The sequence below is a fragment of the Trichoplusia ni genome, assembly GCF_003590095.1.
Source record: "Trichoplusia ni isolate ovarian cell line Hi5 chromosome 22 unlocalized genomic scaffold, tn1 tig00004184_group21, whole genome shotgun sequence".
NCBI classification, from domain to species: Eukaryota; Metazoa; Arthropoda; class Insecta; order Lepidoptera; family Noctuidae; genus Trichoplusia; species Trichoplusia ni.
Window position 1 is genome coordinate 24708 of NW_020799864.1, and position 18056 is coordinate 42763.

General features: G+C 35.6%; 1 protein-coding gene across 2 annotated transcripts; it reads right to left on the minus strand.

The window, feature by feature from the left end:
* Positions 1–1049: 1049 nt before the first annotated feature.
* Positions 1050–16164, minus strand: LOC113506681 (paxillin; the record flags this gene model as incomplete). Of its 2 annotated transcripts, XM_026889514.1 has the most annotated exon segments (7): positions 1050–3653; positions 5716–5804; positions 5953–6183; positions 6257–6430; positions 6570–6776; positions 8436–8652; positions 16062–16164. In XM_026889514.1, coding segments are annotated over 7 exon segments (1304 nt in total), but the record flags the coding sequence as incomplete, so codon positions are not given.
* Positions 16165–18056: the final 1892 nt, after the last annotated feature.

The following is an 18056-nucleotide window of genomic DNA, read 5'->3' on the forward strand; positions in this document are numbered from 1 at the left end:
ATCAAGACTTTAGGTTTTATGAATTTATAACTTAGAATAAACTAATAAGACCAAGGTCATCGGAACGACCAGTCATTGATGAGTCAAGTTGACCAAATCAAATTGAATTAATAGATAAGGCTTTCGATAACATTGTTATTTAACTAATGGAGGAGCTATCGCCTATCATTTTTGGTAATGAAGGCATTCAACCAAATTATAAGTAGAGACGTACCTAATAAAAAATCTCATATCGAAAATATCCCGATCATTGCGGCTACACTCATAAATAAAAAAAGTAAAAGTTTTTTTCGAAATCCTGAGATAATAGAGATTACCCCTATAATACCTATAATATTGGTGAAGTAAAAAAATACGGGTCAAAATGCGGGTCAGAAAGGGTCACGAAAATATGATAAAGAAAACCAATTTACCAAAAGTCATGTTTAGTCATGTTGCCAAGTTTATGACCGGCCACAGAAAATTTCAAGTATCTAGCTATTACTACTAATGAGATACGGTCTAATAAGATTCCATTTGTATCCTTTGGCCATTTGGGTACAAAAACCGAAAAAGGTTTTATCGTTCAATACTTTATAACGATGGGCATATCATGCAGTACTACTGTCTGAAGGACGGATTAAAATCGATAAAGAGAACATTTATAAATATATAATGCAGTCGCACCTGTCGTTCTCAGGTTAGTAGGTCGACAAAGGCAGCTAGGTACTTATCACTTATTATGTATCGATTTTCAGAAAAATAGTACGGTATTCTTAGAAACCGAACAACGAAGTCTATCATTTTGTCATTTATTACTTCAACAGCCCTTCTTTCCCATAATTTAGAAATTAGAATATTCTACATTTCCTTACATTTCTGATCGCTTTCAAGAAATATGTTTTTAAATGCTATTTTCTTTTACTGTTTGAAATAATTGTAGAAAAATATTTTGTCATTATTTACTTGTTATTGAAAAGCAAAGAAGTAAATGGAAATAATTAAATTGATGTGACTAAATTATAATCTTCATGCTCATTGTTGGTTGATAATAAATGAAACTCCATAACTAAAAAAAACATTAAATATATTTGTTAAAATATTACAGATTCAATAAAATCGTGTCTCATAGATTACATAGAGTAGTTCACTAACTAAACGTGTCGCGGTTAATGTAACCCACAGTCGTTACCAGTGTTATCAAGCCAAAGCGATAAAGTTAATGCCGACGAGCATGATCCAACACAAATGTAAGTTAAACTCGCACATACCTATGATCCTACATCACCTAAAAAATGAAATTTATTAGTGCATATTTGATTGTATGATAAACTACAAATAATTTTGAACATGACACCATTAAAAATATTGATAGAAACCAAATTTTGTGGTGTAAATGAGTTCCTTGTAATCATAATAATATTTTATTCAAGACGTGTTGGCCCGTGAACGTCGGCCATAAGCTTGCCCGATAAGTTTGGCACTTTCTAACGAACTTCAAGCAATAACGCAAAATGGAGTAATAAAAATATAATAACAACATAGCAAATAACTGTACAGCGTAACGCTAATGGAAGATACAGAACTTATCAATATAATTGAGTCAAATCGATTATTATTACTGGAAGCTAACGTATATAAAATGCATGTGTATTGTGGTTCAAATAAGAATTCTTTTAAATAACGTCTATGTTGATACCTCAGCATGTAGAATTGTAGAATTACAAAAAATGACAACAAAATGGCTGACAATCATTCCTATTTTTATCTAAACCGGATTGTTATACATGGGCTTGATAAAGCACTATTGTTTCGAAATTTAATGAACGACATCTATTTTTTAATAATGTGATCTTTAATATGCATTTCAAGGACAAGAATTCTTTTTTATGCAACTACAAGCAATCGATCGAAAAACAATATCCGTTATTTCTCTAAATACTTAGCTACTAAATAATGTCTGCGACATTTTAGACCGTAATAGCGGTATTTGCAATAACATCTTCAAAATTTGTATCCTATCTAATCTTAGAACGATTTTTAGTATAAACACTATTCTTAATTAGTTAAATCACATGCACTAGTTACATTACATCAATATTAATTAGCTAGTATCATCTAGAATCTAACGTGAGCTTTACCACCGGTTTCTCGAACTCTGATTTAGATTTTCAGGTCTATTGCCACGTCTCAAATGAAATATTGTTGCGAAGGTGAATGATAGATGTCGCTTTACGCTGTGTCTTGCGTTGGTCCGCTTCTATAATCATCATAATATCACTTTGAGACGTGGTTTAGACCGTCAGGATTGTGTTTGGTTAACCTAATTTCTAATCACCAATCGTAGTCCATATTATCAGATTAATTATTTTTTTGCTTACCAGCGTTCGAGAAACCGACGGTTTTATTTCTGTATACTTTAATAATTTTGTTCCAAAACATTTAAATCTCACTGTCAATTTTTAAATACACACATATGGCTGTGTTAATTTTGTACGATCGTTTTAATATATAATTTTGCATGAAGGACGTAATTTTAATAATGAAAATACTATGTATGTATAATTTTTATAATTAATTTATATTATTTACACCGTCGATGTTTTAACGTGACTTATTATCTAAGCACTTTTTAACTGTGATAGTGAAATGTTTAATGATTACTAATATGTTAAGAGAAAATTAAACTTAAAGCTAATTAGATACATACCTATATGTGTCACAGATATATTGTTTACAGTTAATTGATATAAATAAACTCAGTACTAAGAGCAGTCACTAATTCTAATAAATTATAATTTGTGTCCCATCATTATTGATGGTTTTGATTATGTCAAAATTAATTGGATTTACACCAATTACGTAACTATAGCTTCAGTAACAAGAAGAAACTTCTTGTGAATACCGGCAGGTTGAAATCAATGAGTATAAATATTGTTCATTTTAATTTTGGAACGAAAAATATGCATACCAATTTTATCTTGACAGAGTACTTATTTATTCAATTGGAGTTGTATCTGTACGATAAAGCGATATATTACACGCACAGGTAATCCGTATGACCTAGAAATAATCTCATTTATTCTTATTTCTTCCAGAATTCTCGATTTATTGACATACTTTAATAGTTTACGAAAATAAATATTTAATTCTTAATGTGACGTAAGCAGTTTTATAATATCATACATTTGTTTTATCGACGTATGGCACTCGCACGACTTCCAGTCGAAACTATTTTAATTAGAACCTTTGCCTTATAATTTTATAATTCACTTTACAATAAAAATACTGCATTCATAAGTCGATTTCAACAACTTACCACAGCGCATTTAAAATAAGCGGAACATATCTCAAGAAAATCGATACTGGGCTGTGACGTCACAAGCAATGTTTAACCGAACAGCTTATCGAAGCACGTGTGGCAGTAAGGTTTGTCGTTCTGTTCTTTGAAGGTTCCTTTATTGAGTTGTCTGAGGCAGAAGGCGCAGACGAAGTGCTCGGGGTGGAACTTGCGGAACATGGCGGTGATGCAGCGGCCGGCGATGGGCTTGTGGCAGCCGGCGCACAGCGAGCCGCGCTTGCCGTGGTAGTGAGTCTCGCAGTACGGCTGGCCCTCGTGCTCGAAGAACGAACCGCCGTGGAAGGGCTCGCGGCATTCCTGGAAAGAGAATTGAGTTATTGTTTATTACTTGTTAAATGTATGTATGTACTTGTAAAGTATTACAGTCTTAATGAATAAGGAGGTCCAAAAGCCGTAGGTAATGAGTTGAAATACCTCTAGGTACATGTATAATATTAGTCGAAATGCCAAAAATGTTTTTGGTACGATGACACTATTATTTAGATCCGGGAAGTTATTAAAGTAATCGAGATACAGATCAGTGATGTGATGTCACATGTAAAATATATCTGTTCAGAGTCCGTATCTGATAATATCTCGCAATTCATGTTCATTGTCTTTTGGAAGTTTTGGTAGTAGAGATAAAAACGTATGAAAAACGAAGTTAAAAATAATAAACACCGAATCTATGTTTTTCATCTTGCATATAAAAGAGAAATATACGCTTAGTCGTACACAAAGTACATATTCTTAGTTTATCGAATCAATATCAAGTCACACTATGTACATATTCTTTTAGATTTCGTACCCGAAGGGTTAAGACGGAGCCCTATTACTGAGGGAATGTGTCTGTTCGTCACCAGTCTGTGAGATCAATAATTTATGGTTTTATGATGAGGTGTAGTGTTTCTGTGTTTTATAATTGTTGTGTGTTCTGTCTGAGTATGAGTTTTAAATTTTGGTATAATGTTAAATAAATCAGTCACGTTGTTATCGAAAATCATCAAAAACATAAGTAGGATTGCGATGTATCCCCAGGCATTTTCAGAACATCGAAAGAAAGTGGCCTAACCCTTAATATGAAACGTATTGAGTTCGAATAGTTCACTATTATATACCAAACCATTGACTTCGAATAGTTTATTAATAAGAAGATATTATGAATAAAAAACATGAGTCAGGTTATGCTTTAAAATATATATTGAATCAGCAGTCACGTCTACAAAATCGATTTTAAGCGTTGACGTAAAAAAGTGTAGTTTACTTTACATGTAGGAAGAAAAATTACGTCACCAGAATTATTTTCATGTTCTGGACAAGTTTTTGGCGGTAATCCACGAGAATGTCACATTATCAGGGTAAAAAAACATACGATTTATATCTCATAGTGTAATGACGTGAAAAATTATGTTGTCAAATGGCTACATAGCATTTTTTGTAGACATTTTATTTACAATGCTTTTTAATTCTAGCAGTTACATAACAAGTGAATCAGTCTTTCTTACATTATTTTACAAATACACATTACCTAATTAGTGAAGTACGAATGAGTAGCAAAGGTTCGTCCAGTTGAAAACTATTAAACAGCGTTGGCGAATAAACAGTGCGTAGTGGAAACATTTCTAAACATTTTGTTTGAATTGCGCAATAGGCCTGGCAAGCTCCTCGTCTCATTTCGCAACTACAGTAGTTAAACTGAGCCCAGTAATAACAAGCATTTAACTCGGAGTGATTACCTTAAATTCTACGTTTATTTGTCCGCGTAACAACTACGTATTAATAGAGAGTACTGATTTAAAAATAGTCAATTCCAATGGCCCATAAACAAACCGCGCTGATTACAAGCAGCCGGTGTGGCTGCAGACGCGGCCAATGACGTCATAATCGGCTATTAATAGATAGTTTCGGGAGTCGACTGCGCGGGAAACCCTACACTCAATATACTCGGCACTTGACCTGCCGCAGTCCTGTGTCGTTGCATTTTTCCCCGACGGCCTTCCCCGTGCAACAACAATGAGATCCGATAAAAGGTCATTGTCGTGCGTGTACGCACGTGACCTTGAATGCCTATCACTGGGCACATACGCAATCTCATTAACTTATGTTTTGATTTTCATTTGTTTTTGTTATTTTTTTTTCATTTTTTTTTTATTTTTGTTCTCTTTATTATAAATCTTAGCATTACAATAATATTATAAAAATATATTACATAAATAATTTCCCTATAATGTACTAGACTAGTGTTGTTGTTTCATTAGTTTGTGTGTGTGTGTAAATAACATCTGTGTTTGTGTATTGTTGGATCATTCCCTTTGGTGTCAACGACGAGCATAGCTGTAAAAGAAATTTGGGGGAGGGCATTCATATAGAGAGGTGGTGGCATAGTCATCCTTTATTCATCCTCATCGACTCCGACGCATTTTGGGCAAACCGGCTTTCCTTCCATGGCATAGAATGATTTGCCTTTGACGGCTTTTTCGCAGTCCTGTGTGACGTAAATGTTATATTAGAAACTTACTCTTCTGAATATTGGCACGTTCATTTTTTCAGTATCGTACTTTTGAATACTTTACCAGTTTACCTGTTTTACAGCCAGCTGAAAAGATACCTGTTGTAATGATGGTGATACTGACCTTGCAGACGAAGCAATCTGGATGCCATTGTGTGTTGAGTGCTGAGATGTAGTTCTCCATGATAGGCTTACTGCAGCCGCCGCATTTTGGCGCGAACATGTCGAAGTAGTCATTGCGACAGTAAGGCTTGCCATCCCTTTCGTGGAAACCATCCTCACCGAACTGCTGGCCGCACTGAGCACAGAAGAAGTGCTCCGTGTGCCAGGTCTTTTCCAGAGCCGTTACGCATTTCTGAAACGAAAAGAACACCTTAGCACCATGAGTTTAGGGCACAATTTAGCGCAGTGAAGTTTCTGAAACTAACGTCGAGGATAGGTCCGTTGCAGTAAGCGCATCTGGGCGAGAACAGGTTGTGGTAGTCAGGCTCGCAGTAGGGCCTGCCGTCGCGCTCGAAGAAATTCCTGGTGCCGAGCTCCTGGTTGCAGTGAGCGCAGGTGAAGTGCTCAGGGTGCCACGTGCGACCCAACGCGGTGATGACCTGGATCACAGAACAGTTCGTCAGACACTACTTAGTAAAATCACATAACACTTTTGTAAGAAGATTCGTATTTCACTGAATGGTTCTTGATTTGGACGGGTTTCTTTAAATTCTGCTTGTGGGATGTTTGGATATCCACCTGTCCGACGATGGGCTTCTCGCAAGCGTTGCAGCATCCCTTTTGGGGGGTCTGTACTCCTTGGCGGCTCATGTCTGCCCGGAGAGATCCGAGCATATGCTCAAGAGAGGCGGACTCTGGTTGCCGCGGGTTGCTGCGGTAGTGTTCTTGCCACGCACGCTTCTCGCGATATACGTGGGTTCCGCCGTCAGCTCCTGTGCCGCTTACCTGATATATAACAAAAATATTAATCAAGTAGTGTTCCTAGATTGCTATCAGAATCAAAATTGGTTTTGATAGCAAAATATGAACGCTGGATTAATGCCGTTGAGAGGGATGGGTTCACTTTTATTTAAACATAAAATATTGGTGTAATCTTAAGTTCAAATAAAAGATCGAAAATTGTTCGCAATCCCAGCGTTGAGAAGGAAACCCACCCGTTGGTGGTTGATTGGAGCGAATGCGGTCCGAGTGAAATGTTTGTCTATGTACTCTAATATTATAAGCTCGCGTCCCCTCCACGGTTGTGATGTAACGCTGCGAACTATCTTTAGACATCGGGTTTGGTGCGGGTGCGAGCGGGACGAGCCGACGGCTGGAGGGACGGCTTCTAGCGCGGCTGGAAATAGCCATGGACCAAGAAAGGCGACTAGTAAATATTATAATAAACGGAAAAGAGGAGACTGTAGTGCAGTGTGCCGAGGTGGCCGTGACAGATGCCGACCGATATTAGACCTTAGGGTGGCGATGACTCACTATTACTTGTACATTACTACAGATCGGATCGTAAACTGGACCAAAACGATCCACTTCATTATAAATTCTCAGTTTATTCAGTAAATACGAGTTCATGAATGAAAAATACTGTGATAACAGCGGGAGACATAAACAATGGTATTAGAGGCGGCGTTTGCGACGCCACCAGCTCCGGTATCTTTTTGGCAGCTTCTGTGGTCATCAACTATCCTTTATTTCACAAATAACCTTGTATTGCACTGCAGTAATTTGTGTACAAATTGTTATTGCCATTTGTTTCACGATACATCAGTAAAGAGACATTGATGAAAAACTTGAGTAGTCTTTTTCAGTTACATTACTTAAAGAAAACAAATAAGTATAACACACAATTGCAGTATCATTCCATGATATAATATCGTATCTACTGAAACATGTTCCCCTTTGACTACGACTTTAGTTGTCTTTCAAAGTTTCTGAATAACCAAGAATTTAAAATTCTTCCTTAAAAGACTTCGCAACTACGTTCCTACTGCGAATGCAAAACGGGGTCTACTGTTTATATTGATTAAGTCAGCCCACTATTCTGTTAAGTATCATTACTATTATAATGTGACATAAATTTTAGTGACACTCAAAGCTGTTATTAGTTATGAATAGAGTTCATTGTACAATTGCTTGCGATGTACGGAAACGATTCCTCCTTAGCAATCAGCGCAAACTCCCTCGTTTGCCAAAAACAAAGTCTAAACCTTTATTGTTGTTAGTTTTGGCTGGTCCCTGGATAGTTCTATGTTTAGGAACTAATCTAGGATTGTATAGGATACGAACAGATGCACTAGTTGTAGGATCTTAAATCTTAAATCTTTCCAATAGAAAATAATCATTTTTGCGATTTCGGTCTTAGTTAAAGTTTGTAAACCCAACTTGTGTTGAAAATAAATTAATCTATCTGAAATCACCAACCCGCAGTAAGATTGCGGGGTGACCAATGCATAAACCTTCCCTAATTAGGTACTTAGTTAAATGGCTGGTTTCGTGTTGTTCGAAGCTGAACTTCACAGTACTGGTTTTATTACTGTTGGATTGTTAAGCATAGGTGTTTCAGGGTATAAGTCTAGCAGTTGCATCTTCATGTATATATCCACTTACTTTGAAATCAGACAGCGACGCCATCAGATCATCCAACTCTTTCGTGGCGTTAGAGGCGTGGTGATGATGACGCACGGCCGGAGCGGTCGGTGCCGGCTGCTGCTGCGACTGCGCTGGCTCCACCACGGTCTCCTGCACCGTGACTGTGACCTGCTTGGTGCCCGGCCGAGGAAGGGTGCCCCCGGTGGAAGGAGGTACCGGCGATGTTGAGGAGCGACTGGTGATACAAGATGAAGGTTAGGTTTTTAATGTAAGGAGACTAGTTTGATACTGTGATGTACTGTAAAAAGGTTTTCGTGGTTTATAAAGTGGCTTAAATATTTTTATAGTAACTTTCTTTTATGATTTTAGCAGGGTCTCAAACCTACCAGTTGCTACTACTAACTTTATGCACCAGTATCATCAGTACAATTAGATAAAAAAGGGGATAGGAAAAAAAAATTAAAAAAGTGATAATTTCAGATCAGTCTAAAGTAAAGCATCAATAAAGAATTCATTACAACAGTAACTGCAGAATTTATTAAACTCTTTAACATCACTGTTTAGCATATAATCATTTCTGCAAAATGGGTCATCTCGCCGATTCATACATAATGTAGACAGCAAACAGTTATAAATTACTCCAGTGGATAGAAACTATTAGATGTTGGCGCGAGTATATAGTGCGTCTTAATTCCCTAAATAGCTGATTGTCCTTCCGAAACTATTATTTATTCACTAATGAATCAATGTCGTGTACGCATTAGTTACTATGGCATGTGCAGGGACAGACTTGATTAGAACTCATGTAAGATTTAATTAGGTCTCTCGTCATAGTATGAACATTTTACATATTTTTGCGACCGTATATTCGGGATGATTTAAAGGGTAATTTGGGCATGTAGCAAGTGGATAAAACGTCAAGCAAAATCAAAAGGTTGTAGGAAGAATAAAACCGAGAGACAGGAAAAAAATAAGTGCTGTGAACCTTTACTTTTCCACTTGAAAATATCACACTATGACTCCAAGAACGGAAGGCAAATGTAAGAAAAGTGGTATTCAAAACACACGCTTAATGTAATTTAGTCCCAATATACTTCTTGATTGACTTCAAAGAGAAATCATTTCAATCAGAGGTGTTGTTTACAATACACAGAACTTGACGACGATAACAATTCTCACTAAATTGCCTGAGAGTGCAATAGAGCTGGAATAATGGCTAGCTTTTAGATTGTCAGTTCATAACTGTATCAAGTAAATAAAACATTTCAAGCTAAAATTAGACTGAATGAGGGGGGAGTAAGCACACAGTCTTAATTAAAATCGTTAGATTTTAAAGGCGTGAGCATTTGGAGATCAAACACAAATTAGGTTTAATGAAACAATGGAATTGATCGCTTTAAGCAGGGAGAAAGAAGAAAAGATTTGAGAGGGAGAAGATTTTTCATATTCCATAAGTAGAGCATCCTCATACAGTAATTCAAGTGACTCCAAAGGAAAATGCTTTTCATAACTGCTCATTGGGAGCAGTATTGTTTACTAAAAGCAATAAATAGATGACCTATTTAAAACCTAGACTGCTTTTTGTACTCTACTCTTCGGTAGCCAGAATGCGTTTTATTCCTTTAAGTATATTTTTGTTTTTAGATAATTTACTAAACGTCATATGTTAAGCCGACGCGACGTTAAGTGTTAGTTGAGTGACAACATGAAACTTGCATTCCTTCCTTCCAGGTACTAAGTAATCTAATACCGAGTTTTACTAAAAATAAATATGGGGATGGATATTTGGATGTTTTGAAGATATAAATTATCTTTTACATTATACTCAAAACACCACCAAATGGCCTTTCTTTTCCATATCTAAGGCCGCCTCTGTGTTCTGATGTGTTATAGTAAATAATGGTACACATACATTAGGTAGAAGCTCCGTGGCAGGTGCGATTACTGCCCGTTACTACATAAATACTAATTAGCGAGCGGAAGCGCGCCGGGCCGCCAAACCATGCCAAAAACAATTATTTTACATTGTCAACCTTTGTTGCGATTTCGAGGGAATTTGATTTATGTGTTTCATGTTGATTACACAGTGAAGGTTATTTTAATTCTAAAACATCCTTCATTTTCGGGTTGGAGAGCTAATATACGTCTAGGACCTGAGGTGGAACTAGAAACTCCATATTCTCTATCTACTTTTTTTTTTTGGTAAAGCGGGGGATCCTCGTGGACACCCACGCCCTCGGAGAACCTGAACCGCCGTGCTCCGTCATCCGCGTTTTTGTGTTGGTGTATGGCAATGCGTTACAATCCTTCATATCGTTACATCTATATGTCTCTAATATATCTATTTTCGTTACAACCCCCTTTCTACTGAATAGGCCAAAGTTACGGGATGCATTGCTTTGGTTTTGTCCGACGACGGTGGTTTTCATTCATGTCTGCCTAGTTCCTAATCTTAAGGGTAACGCAATTTCTCTTCTTCTAACTGTCAATCATCGCCGTCGGTATCAATAGAATAGTTCATCTTCTGGTCAAACCTCGACATTCAAAAATCGTTTCTAAGTATTTACTTATCTCTTAAACGCTCCATCAAATTAACTTCTGGTATTCGGTGACCCTACAATTAATTTACATTTATTGCAGGTGGTGGATGGAACCAAAAAATCTTATCGAACTTAAAGTATAATATCGATAACATTGTTATTTTACAATCTTCGAAAACAACATAACCTTGACTTGCATTCATTCTCAATACTTCCAGGAAAATCGCAATAAATAGTATTTCAAATTGCTATATTGTTGATTTGCCGAATATCAGACTCATAATAGTTTTTAAACTATCAAAATTTCCAATACCGCCGACAAAGCCATTTAATCTACACCTATATATCATAATCAATTCCCATTTAGAGTTCAATTACCTTACAATCGAATGAGTTATTGAATCGATTCTCTCCCTACGTCTGGATCAAATCATAACACTAGATAATCTGACGTCATTCCATCTTACTGTCAACCTGTCTACTGTATATTATGATATTTATTAGAAAATCTTTTTAACCGAGCGATGTATAAAAATATTTCTGTCCATCGGATGTATACCGACTGCCAAAACACGCCCAAGAAATATTAGATTAAAAAAACAAAGTGTTGTTTTCGAATCAAAAGATGCGAGTGATAATAAAATTGAAATTCGAACGGATATCGTTCGGTATAAAATTATACTTTTATAGATTTTAAAATAGTTATATTCGGTGCATCCTTTTGGTTTTGGCCTAGACCTGAATTTGGGCGTTGGAGCGGACGTAGACCACTATTACAGAGGAAAATGATTGATTTGAAATAGGAGAAGCGAGAAGCGAAATTCGCGAAGCGAAGCGAAGGAGGTTTTCATGTATAAGTAGAATTCTAGCTCAGTAGAGAGCAAATTTTTTCAAATACGTAAAAATAGGTATACAGCTAGTGATATAAGTACAGTTCTTATGCATTCGTAATAAATTACACATAAATCCTCTGCAGACATGATGGAATGAAAACTTTTTACGTAAAATATAAAAACAAAAACATTCTAATTTCGATGTGTTGATTGAGTTATGTAAGTTTCACTTTACAAGCATTTGTTTCGTGTAAATCTTTTCACGAGACATTTGAGCCTATCATCGTGGGAATGGGAAGAGAAATGATTTTCGCAATACTTTGGAATGATCCTGGTTTCGTTTGCGAAAAAACTACTTTAATATTTTATGAATAAAAAATTTGGCCTTATTTTAACAGCCTGTTTCTTTTCGTTAGCAAGAGCAGTTAGGATGTGGCAACAGGTGATCGGATCTGGATCCTGCCCATTATTTTGAAGTTCAGAAGCTACTAGGAAGGACTTTTTTAATTTGTTTTCAGCTACCTTAATTAAGGCGTCTTGTTAACATTCATCATTATTTTTGAAATGAAACTTCACTTGGGTACATAATTTTACATAGTTTAAATAAACTTAATGTAGTTTTAACATCTACATCGTAGTGACGCACAGGGACATCTTGACCGGTGACTGATATCCGGACATTGCTTACATACCTACATACTCAAGGATGCGAGTTAGATCTATTGCTAGGTTATTTCGGATATCCAGCTGAAGTTTGTTTTAGAACAATTTTGACCTTGATTGTAAATTTTGTAATTCAAACCACTTTTCTAAAATTTCGATCGAAATATTTATGTTTTGACATAGACGAAGCTTCGACCATGAAAAAAAGAGGACTTTCAATTCATATGAATCGTCAAAATTTTTATTTCAATGGAAACTGAAAAGTAAGTTAATGTATTTATCAACAAGGTGTATCTCCTCTTTATAATTATTTTACACAAATAACTTGCATTTCTGAGATTCGATGTCCAGCATTATTTTCAAGAGATGTTTAAAGTTTATTCACCACGCCTACTGACGCTTGATCCGCATCATTAGACAACTAAGTCTTTGAAAACGTACTAGAACTGTAACCAAATAGGGGCACTATCATAACCTCTCAAAGACACAAGTTGTAGGACTGAGACAATGCACCACACGGCATATAGCCGCATCTCGCTTACACAATAGCAACATTCTTAATTTGAAATGTGAACGATGAAAATTCATGTCGTCTTGCTCATTCATCTTTTTTTTTAACAAAAGTAAGCGAGATAGAGTGAGAACGATCAGCTAAGGTCTTAACTGATGAGTCAGTACAAAGTTGTCGCACACATTTCGATACAAATATAAAATTAGTTTGTAGTCCATTTGTATCAGTATTTTAAGATCATTGCACACGAACAAATAAATAATTCTATTTAATCCTCGAGGGTGACTGAAAGTTAAATATACTGAATGCTCACATTAACGGCATTCCATTGGAAGCGTTAATTTTAAAATCTTTAATTAAATAAAAACTGAGTACAGTTATAAACTGATTTCAGGTGTTAATTTTATTACCAACTGAATGTTTTGAACGGAGGTATGGTAAGGATGTATGTGTAAGGTAATGAGCTAGCGTGGTTCAGAGAGTACGTTAAGTTGTTTATATATTAAATTAACAAAAATATCCATGTAAATCAATCTTTACAGCGATTACGCGCAAACTAAACAAGTCTTCCTTATTAATGCAGTGGTAGATGCTGTGAACTAACGTAACTCATCATCTGCCTAGCCGTTTTCTAACTGTTGGGGTCTACTTCCAGTATAACTAAATGCAGCTACTAAGTACTAAGTTTTAAAATTGAGTGAGGCTTCCTACCAGATCAGCTCAACTCAGTTATCCCTGCAACGTGATTCTGTTTGGTAAGTTATACTGTACTGAGTATTGGATTGTCCATGGGAATCATAAAGCGTGGCCACACTGAAGGGGCGATTATAATAACAAAACACTACCGTGACGTCATACCGTGCTATTTGTGCGCACGATACAAAAATAGGAAACAGTTTTCACACGGCCCAGTCTACGGCCCACGGCAGATCGGTTATCAAGTTTGACGGGATCTTTTTGGTTCTGTACACAAAAATAAAATAACTGCTGGGTATTGAAATACGAGTCTACTGCGAAAACGTAAAAAGTAGGTATCTCATGGACTTATTTGAAAACTATGACAGTCTTCTTCTGGGGACGATTCCGAGTACCGAGGAATATTGAAAAAAAAATACATTCACACTCTAGATATTACTTGTAACTATTGTTACTTTGAAAACAATTTCAAGACAAACGTTTAACGAAAATTAAATCAAGAATCATAATTTAACAGTGCATATCACTGCCAAAATTACATGAAATAATTCATGCGTAGCACTGCTCCATAGCATTATTAGAATAGCGATAAATAATACCAGAGTGATAGAATTACAATTCGAACGATAAACTTGTCATTTTGCAAACTAAAAACATATATATCAAGTCGATATGCCAAATTATTTTTAGACGTCGGCACGTAATTATTTCACAGAAGAATTGGCAGTGCTATCAAATGTCATATCTCATTAAATGGGTGAGATAAACTATTAGATTAAAAGCTTGCAGCAAGAAAATATGTCGAGAAAGAAAATATGCATTAAATAAGAGCTAGAAATGCGTTGGAAAGCTAAAAAATCTTTATTTTTAAAGCGAATCTATTGCATTTTGTATACACTTTAAATTTGATTGAAATGGGTACAGCTGTTTACGAAGTATGCAACAAAAACACATTTTCGCATTTGTGACGTCAGCAGACATACTAATAAAATACTGTCTATTTCATTTAATGCTAAAGTACTTGTTTATTATTTCTAGCACGTGATATGAGTTGTATTGTCGTAAAGGATTATTTGTAAATGTATGTAAGCATTTGTGTCACAATTTAGATGTGTAAAGCAATCGTTTAGCAACTTTTAAAATTATATAAATATTTTTTGGAAATTACACCTGGAATTTTTTGCGAGTGAATAGTTATATGTACTTTTTTTTATAAAGTGGCTGAACCAGCATGTAATGCAATGCACATCACAGGAGATTAGCTACCAACCCCAAGGTAAAAGAGACTTGTAGCAGTGGGCAGAAGAGAGATGCTGCAATTACAACGTGATAGGTTTAAACGGTGGTAATTGGAGCAATCATAACTTCTAAGACATCGATCTGCATTTCATTTACCGATTTCAATACCCTACGTTTCGGATTCTACAAAGGCATCATGGTCACGGGTAAACTGGAATAGAAAGGTCTAAAGGTTTCCTTTATAAATAACAAACTTGGCAGACTATTACGACAAAGAAATTCGTCTCAGACTTGTAAACGAGGATAGCTAATTTCTTTTTGGACAAAACAATTTTGGGCAGTCAGCCAGTCAATTTTAAGACCATTATATCAACACCGAAGCGTCATTGTTAAACATAGGTGAAATGTTAATGATCTTTATGATATATAAAACACAACATAAAATAAATTGTCGACCAATTTTTATTTATTAAATGTTAAAAATAATGGCACTGTCAGAACTCTTTATGCGTCTAGTTGTATAAGCAGAATTATAAAATGTTTGGTACATATAACACACCAGATAAATAGAGATATTTACAACTACGAAAACAACTTTATCTTTAAGAATTTTCCCAAAAATCTAGATGCCATAGTTCTCAATTTCTAAAAACTACAGCGTATCATTTCTATGATTTGCTACAAAGATTCCTAATAATGTTTTCGAACAGTTGGAGTATAAAAGCGTTTATGACTATACCCATTATTTCGAGAAAATGTTCTCGTTTAACACATCAAAGACATGAAAACGCCATTATTTTAACACGGGTTTATACGATACGGGTTTTCATTTTATTGGCATTTATAATTAAAATGTTGCTGTAATTTGGCTGCGTTACAAAGTATATTTCTGGACGAAATAATTTCTGGTTTCGGTAAAGTTTTTTACATAACATCTATTTGATATATTCAAATGTCTTCTTTTTAATAGTATTAGAACTATAAAAAGATCTCTTTGAGAGTCACTTGTTGGCAACACAATATATTTTCCTAAACGTGATGAAACTCAATATAAAAATGATCGTACAAATGGTAGATAGGACAAAAAGTTTAGCAGCAAGTGACAGATAGGAAAAGAACGAAGAATAGTATAAAAATGCTATTCAAGGTGTGTGTTACTTACCCATTGGGCAGGTCGGCGCTGAGCTGGTCGAGCAGCGAGTCAACAGTCGGCCTCGAAGATGCTGGGCTGGTTGCGCCGTTGGTACGGGCGTATCCGTCGGTGACTGTCATGGAAAACAAATGGTAATCATAAAATAGCTATAAAACATAAAACTGCATACATTATGAGTCTGGTACAGATGTAGAAGACGAACATCGTCTTGTAAATCAATACTTGACTCAACTTAAGTAGACTCTCAAACAGAATATACGTTCAAGTTCCATTAACAATGAAATAGCAAAAATAAGTCATTTTTCTCGATGCGGAAAGCCTTCAGACACCTCACATTACGTCAAACAAGGGATTATGCTGATTATAGACAATAAGAATAAGAAGAAGAAGAAGAATTTAAAGTGCAGGAAGTAGGTAAGAATAAAAACTGAAATTACGTTCCAAGTTTTACATTTTACGGGTTCGTAGACTATCGGAAACGAGGTCGTTAAAGAATGTAGTTTTATATCGATAACGTAATTAAACGACGCAAACAAATCGCAAATAGTAAAAAACGTTTTATTTACACAACTAGTAAGCGTAGGGCTCAGAGTATGTTAGATTTTAAATAAAGGTTATAAGAGAGATGTGACAGAAGATTTTACATATGTGACTTCTGTCCTAAGAGGGAAGATAAAGAATTTTATGATAAGGAACTTTTACAGCGATACATGAAGACTTAAAACTCAATAAATTCAACCACGATGTATAATTAGAGCTGTCAGCACTCACAACTGCAGCTAATATTCCGGACAATTTATGATTTACAGAACCTTGGGACTCGATGCGTGGAGCGTGCATAATGTACCAAGATTTCTGGCATCAACAATAACATTAGGAACGGGTCTGGGTTCATTAAGCAGGCGTTTATGATTTACAAACAATGTTTACAACACTTTGTGTTAATAAACCGCTTGTTTACATACAAATTTGACATTATATGAGAAGTAAAATGTTGTGAGGTTTTGAATTTGTTTTGTTGGAGAAAATAAACGCGACAGCTGGTCCAGTCTTGACGGATTTGTTCAATGCCAAGTACGAGCCCTTGTGGGCTGACATCACGTCTGTTGTAAGGTAAATAGTTATATAAATTATTTTTGTAACAGATGTTTGTCTGTTAATTTGGTTACCTCTTAGCTTGAGAGGTTTTAAACTTTGATTTATCTACTATTTTATGGTGAGATAATTGATCACATTTTGGTTCCATCGTTTGTTAATTGCTTTTGCTTATTATTTCCTTTAGTTGAAATACACACTTTTGACAATTTGTTTTTTGGTCGACCTACTGTTTATGTAAAAATAAAGTAGGATTATTGGATACGTTGAGGATAGATCACCATGATGATAGATAGACAGGTTGAGAGATGTTTGGTAAAAGATCAAAGACAATTAACCCGTACTTTTGAACGTAAAATGACTGAAATATTAATGCTAATAGATACGTACATCAACGTACCAGTCGCAGAACATAAAACATATTGTGAGACTAACAAAAAAATATGAAATCAAGCTTGAGAGACGTGTATCCGGAATAAACGCATTTGCAAATGAACTCTGCTTTTTTCTTTCAACAAATCTCTTCATGAAACTAGAATACTCATTGGTGAGCAATCAATTTAGAATTAATGAAGATGGAACTCTTAAATACGTCGAAAAACTGCATTCGATCCGTTTGATCGTCGTGAGCGCATGGTAAGTAATGTTTTTCTAAATATATTAAGAGAATTAGTTGAAGTGAATCTAGAATTTTTAACAAATATTTAAGTTTTTGCGTAAAACACTACGACGTTTGCAATGAAAATATATCCGACGCCCCCTTATCAGCCTAGCTTTTTCCCAACTATGTTGGGAACGGATTTCAGTCTAATCGGATGCATCAACAGTGTTTTATATTCAGCGACTGACTGGCTGACCTCCTCAACCCTAATGAGCAAACTTGTGTAAACAATACTAAATTGATCATGT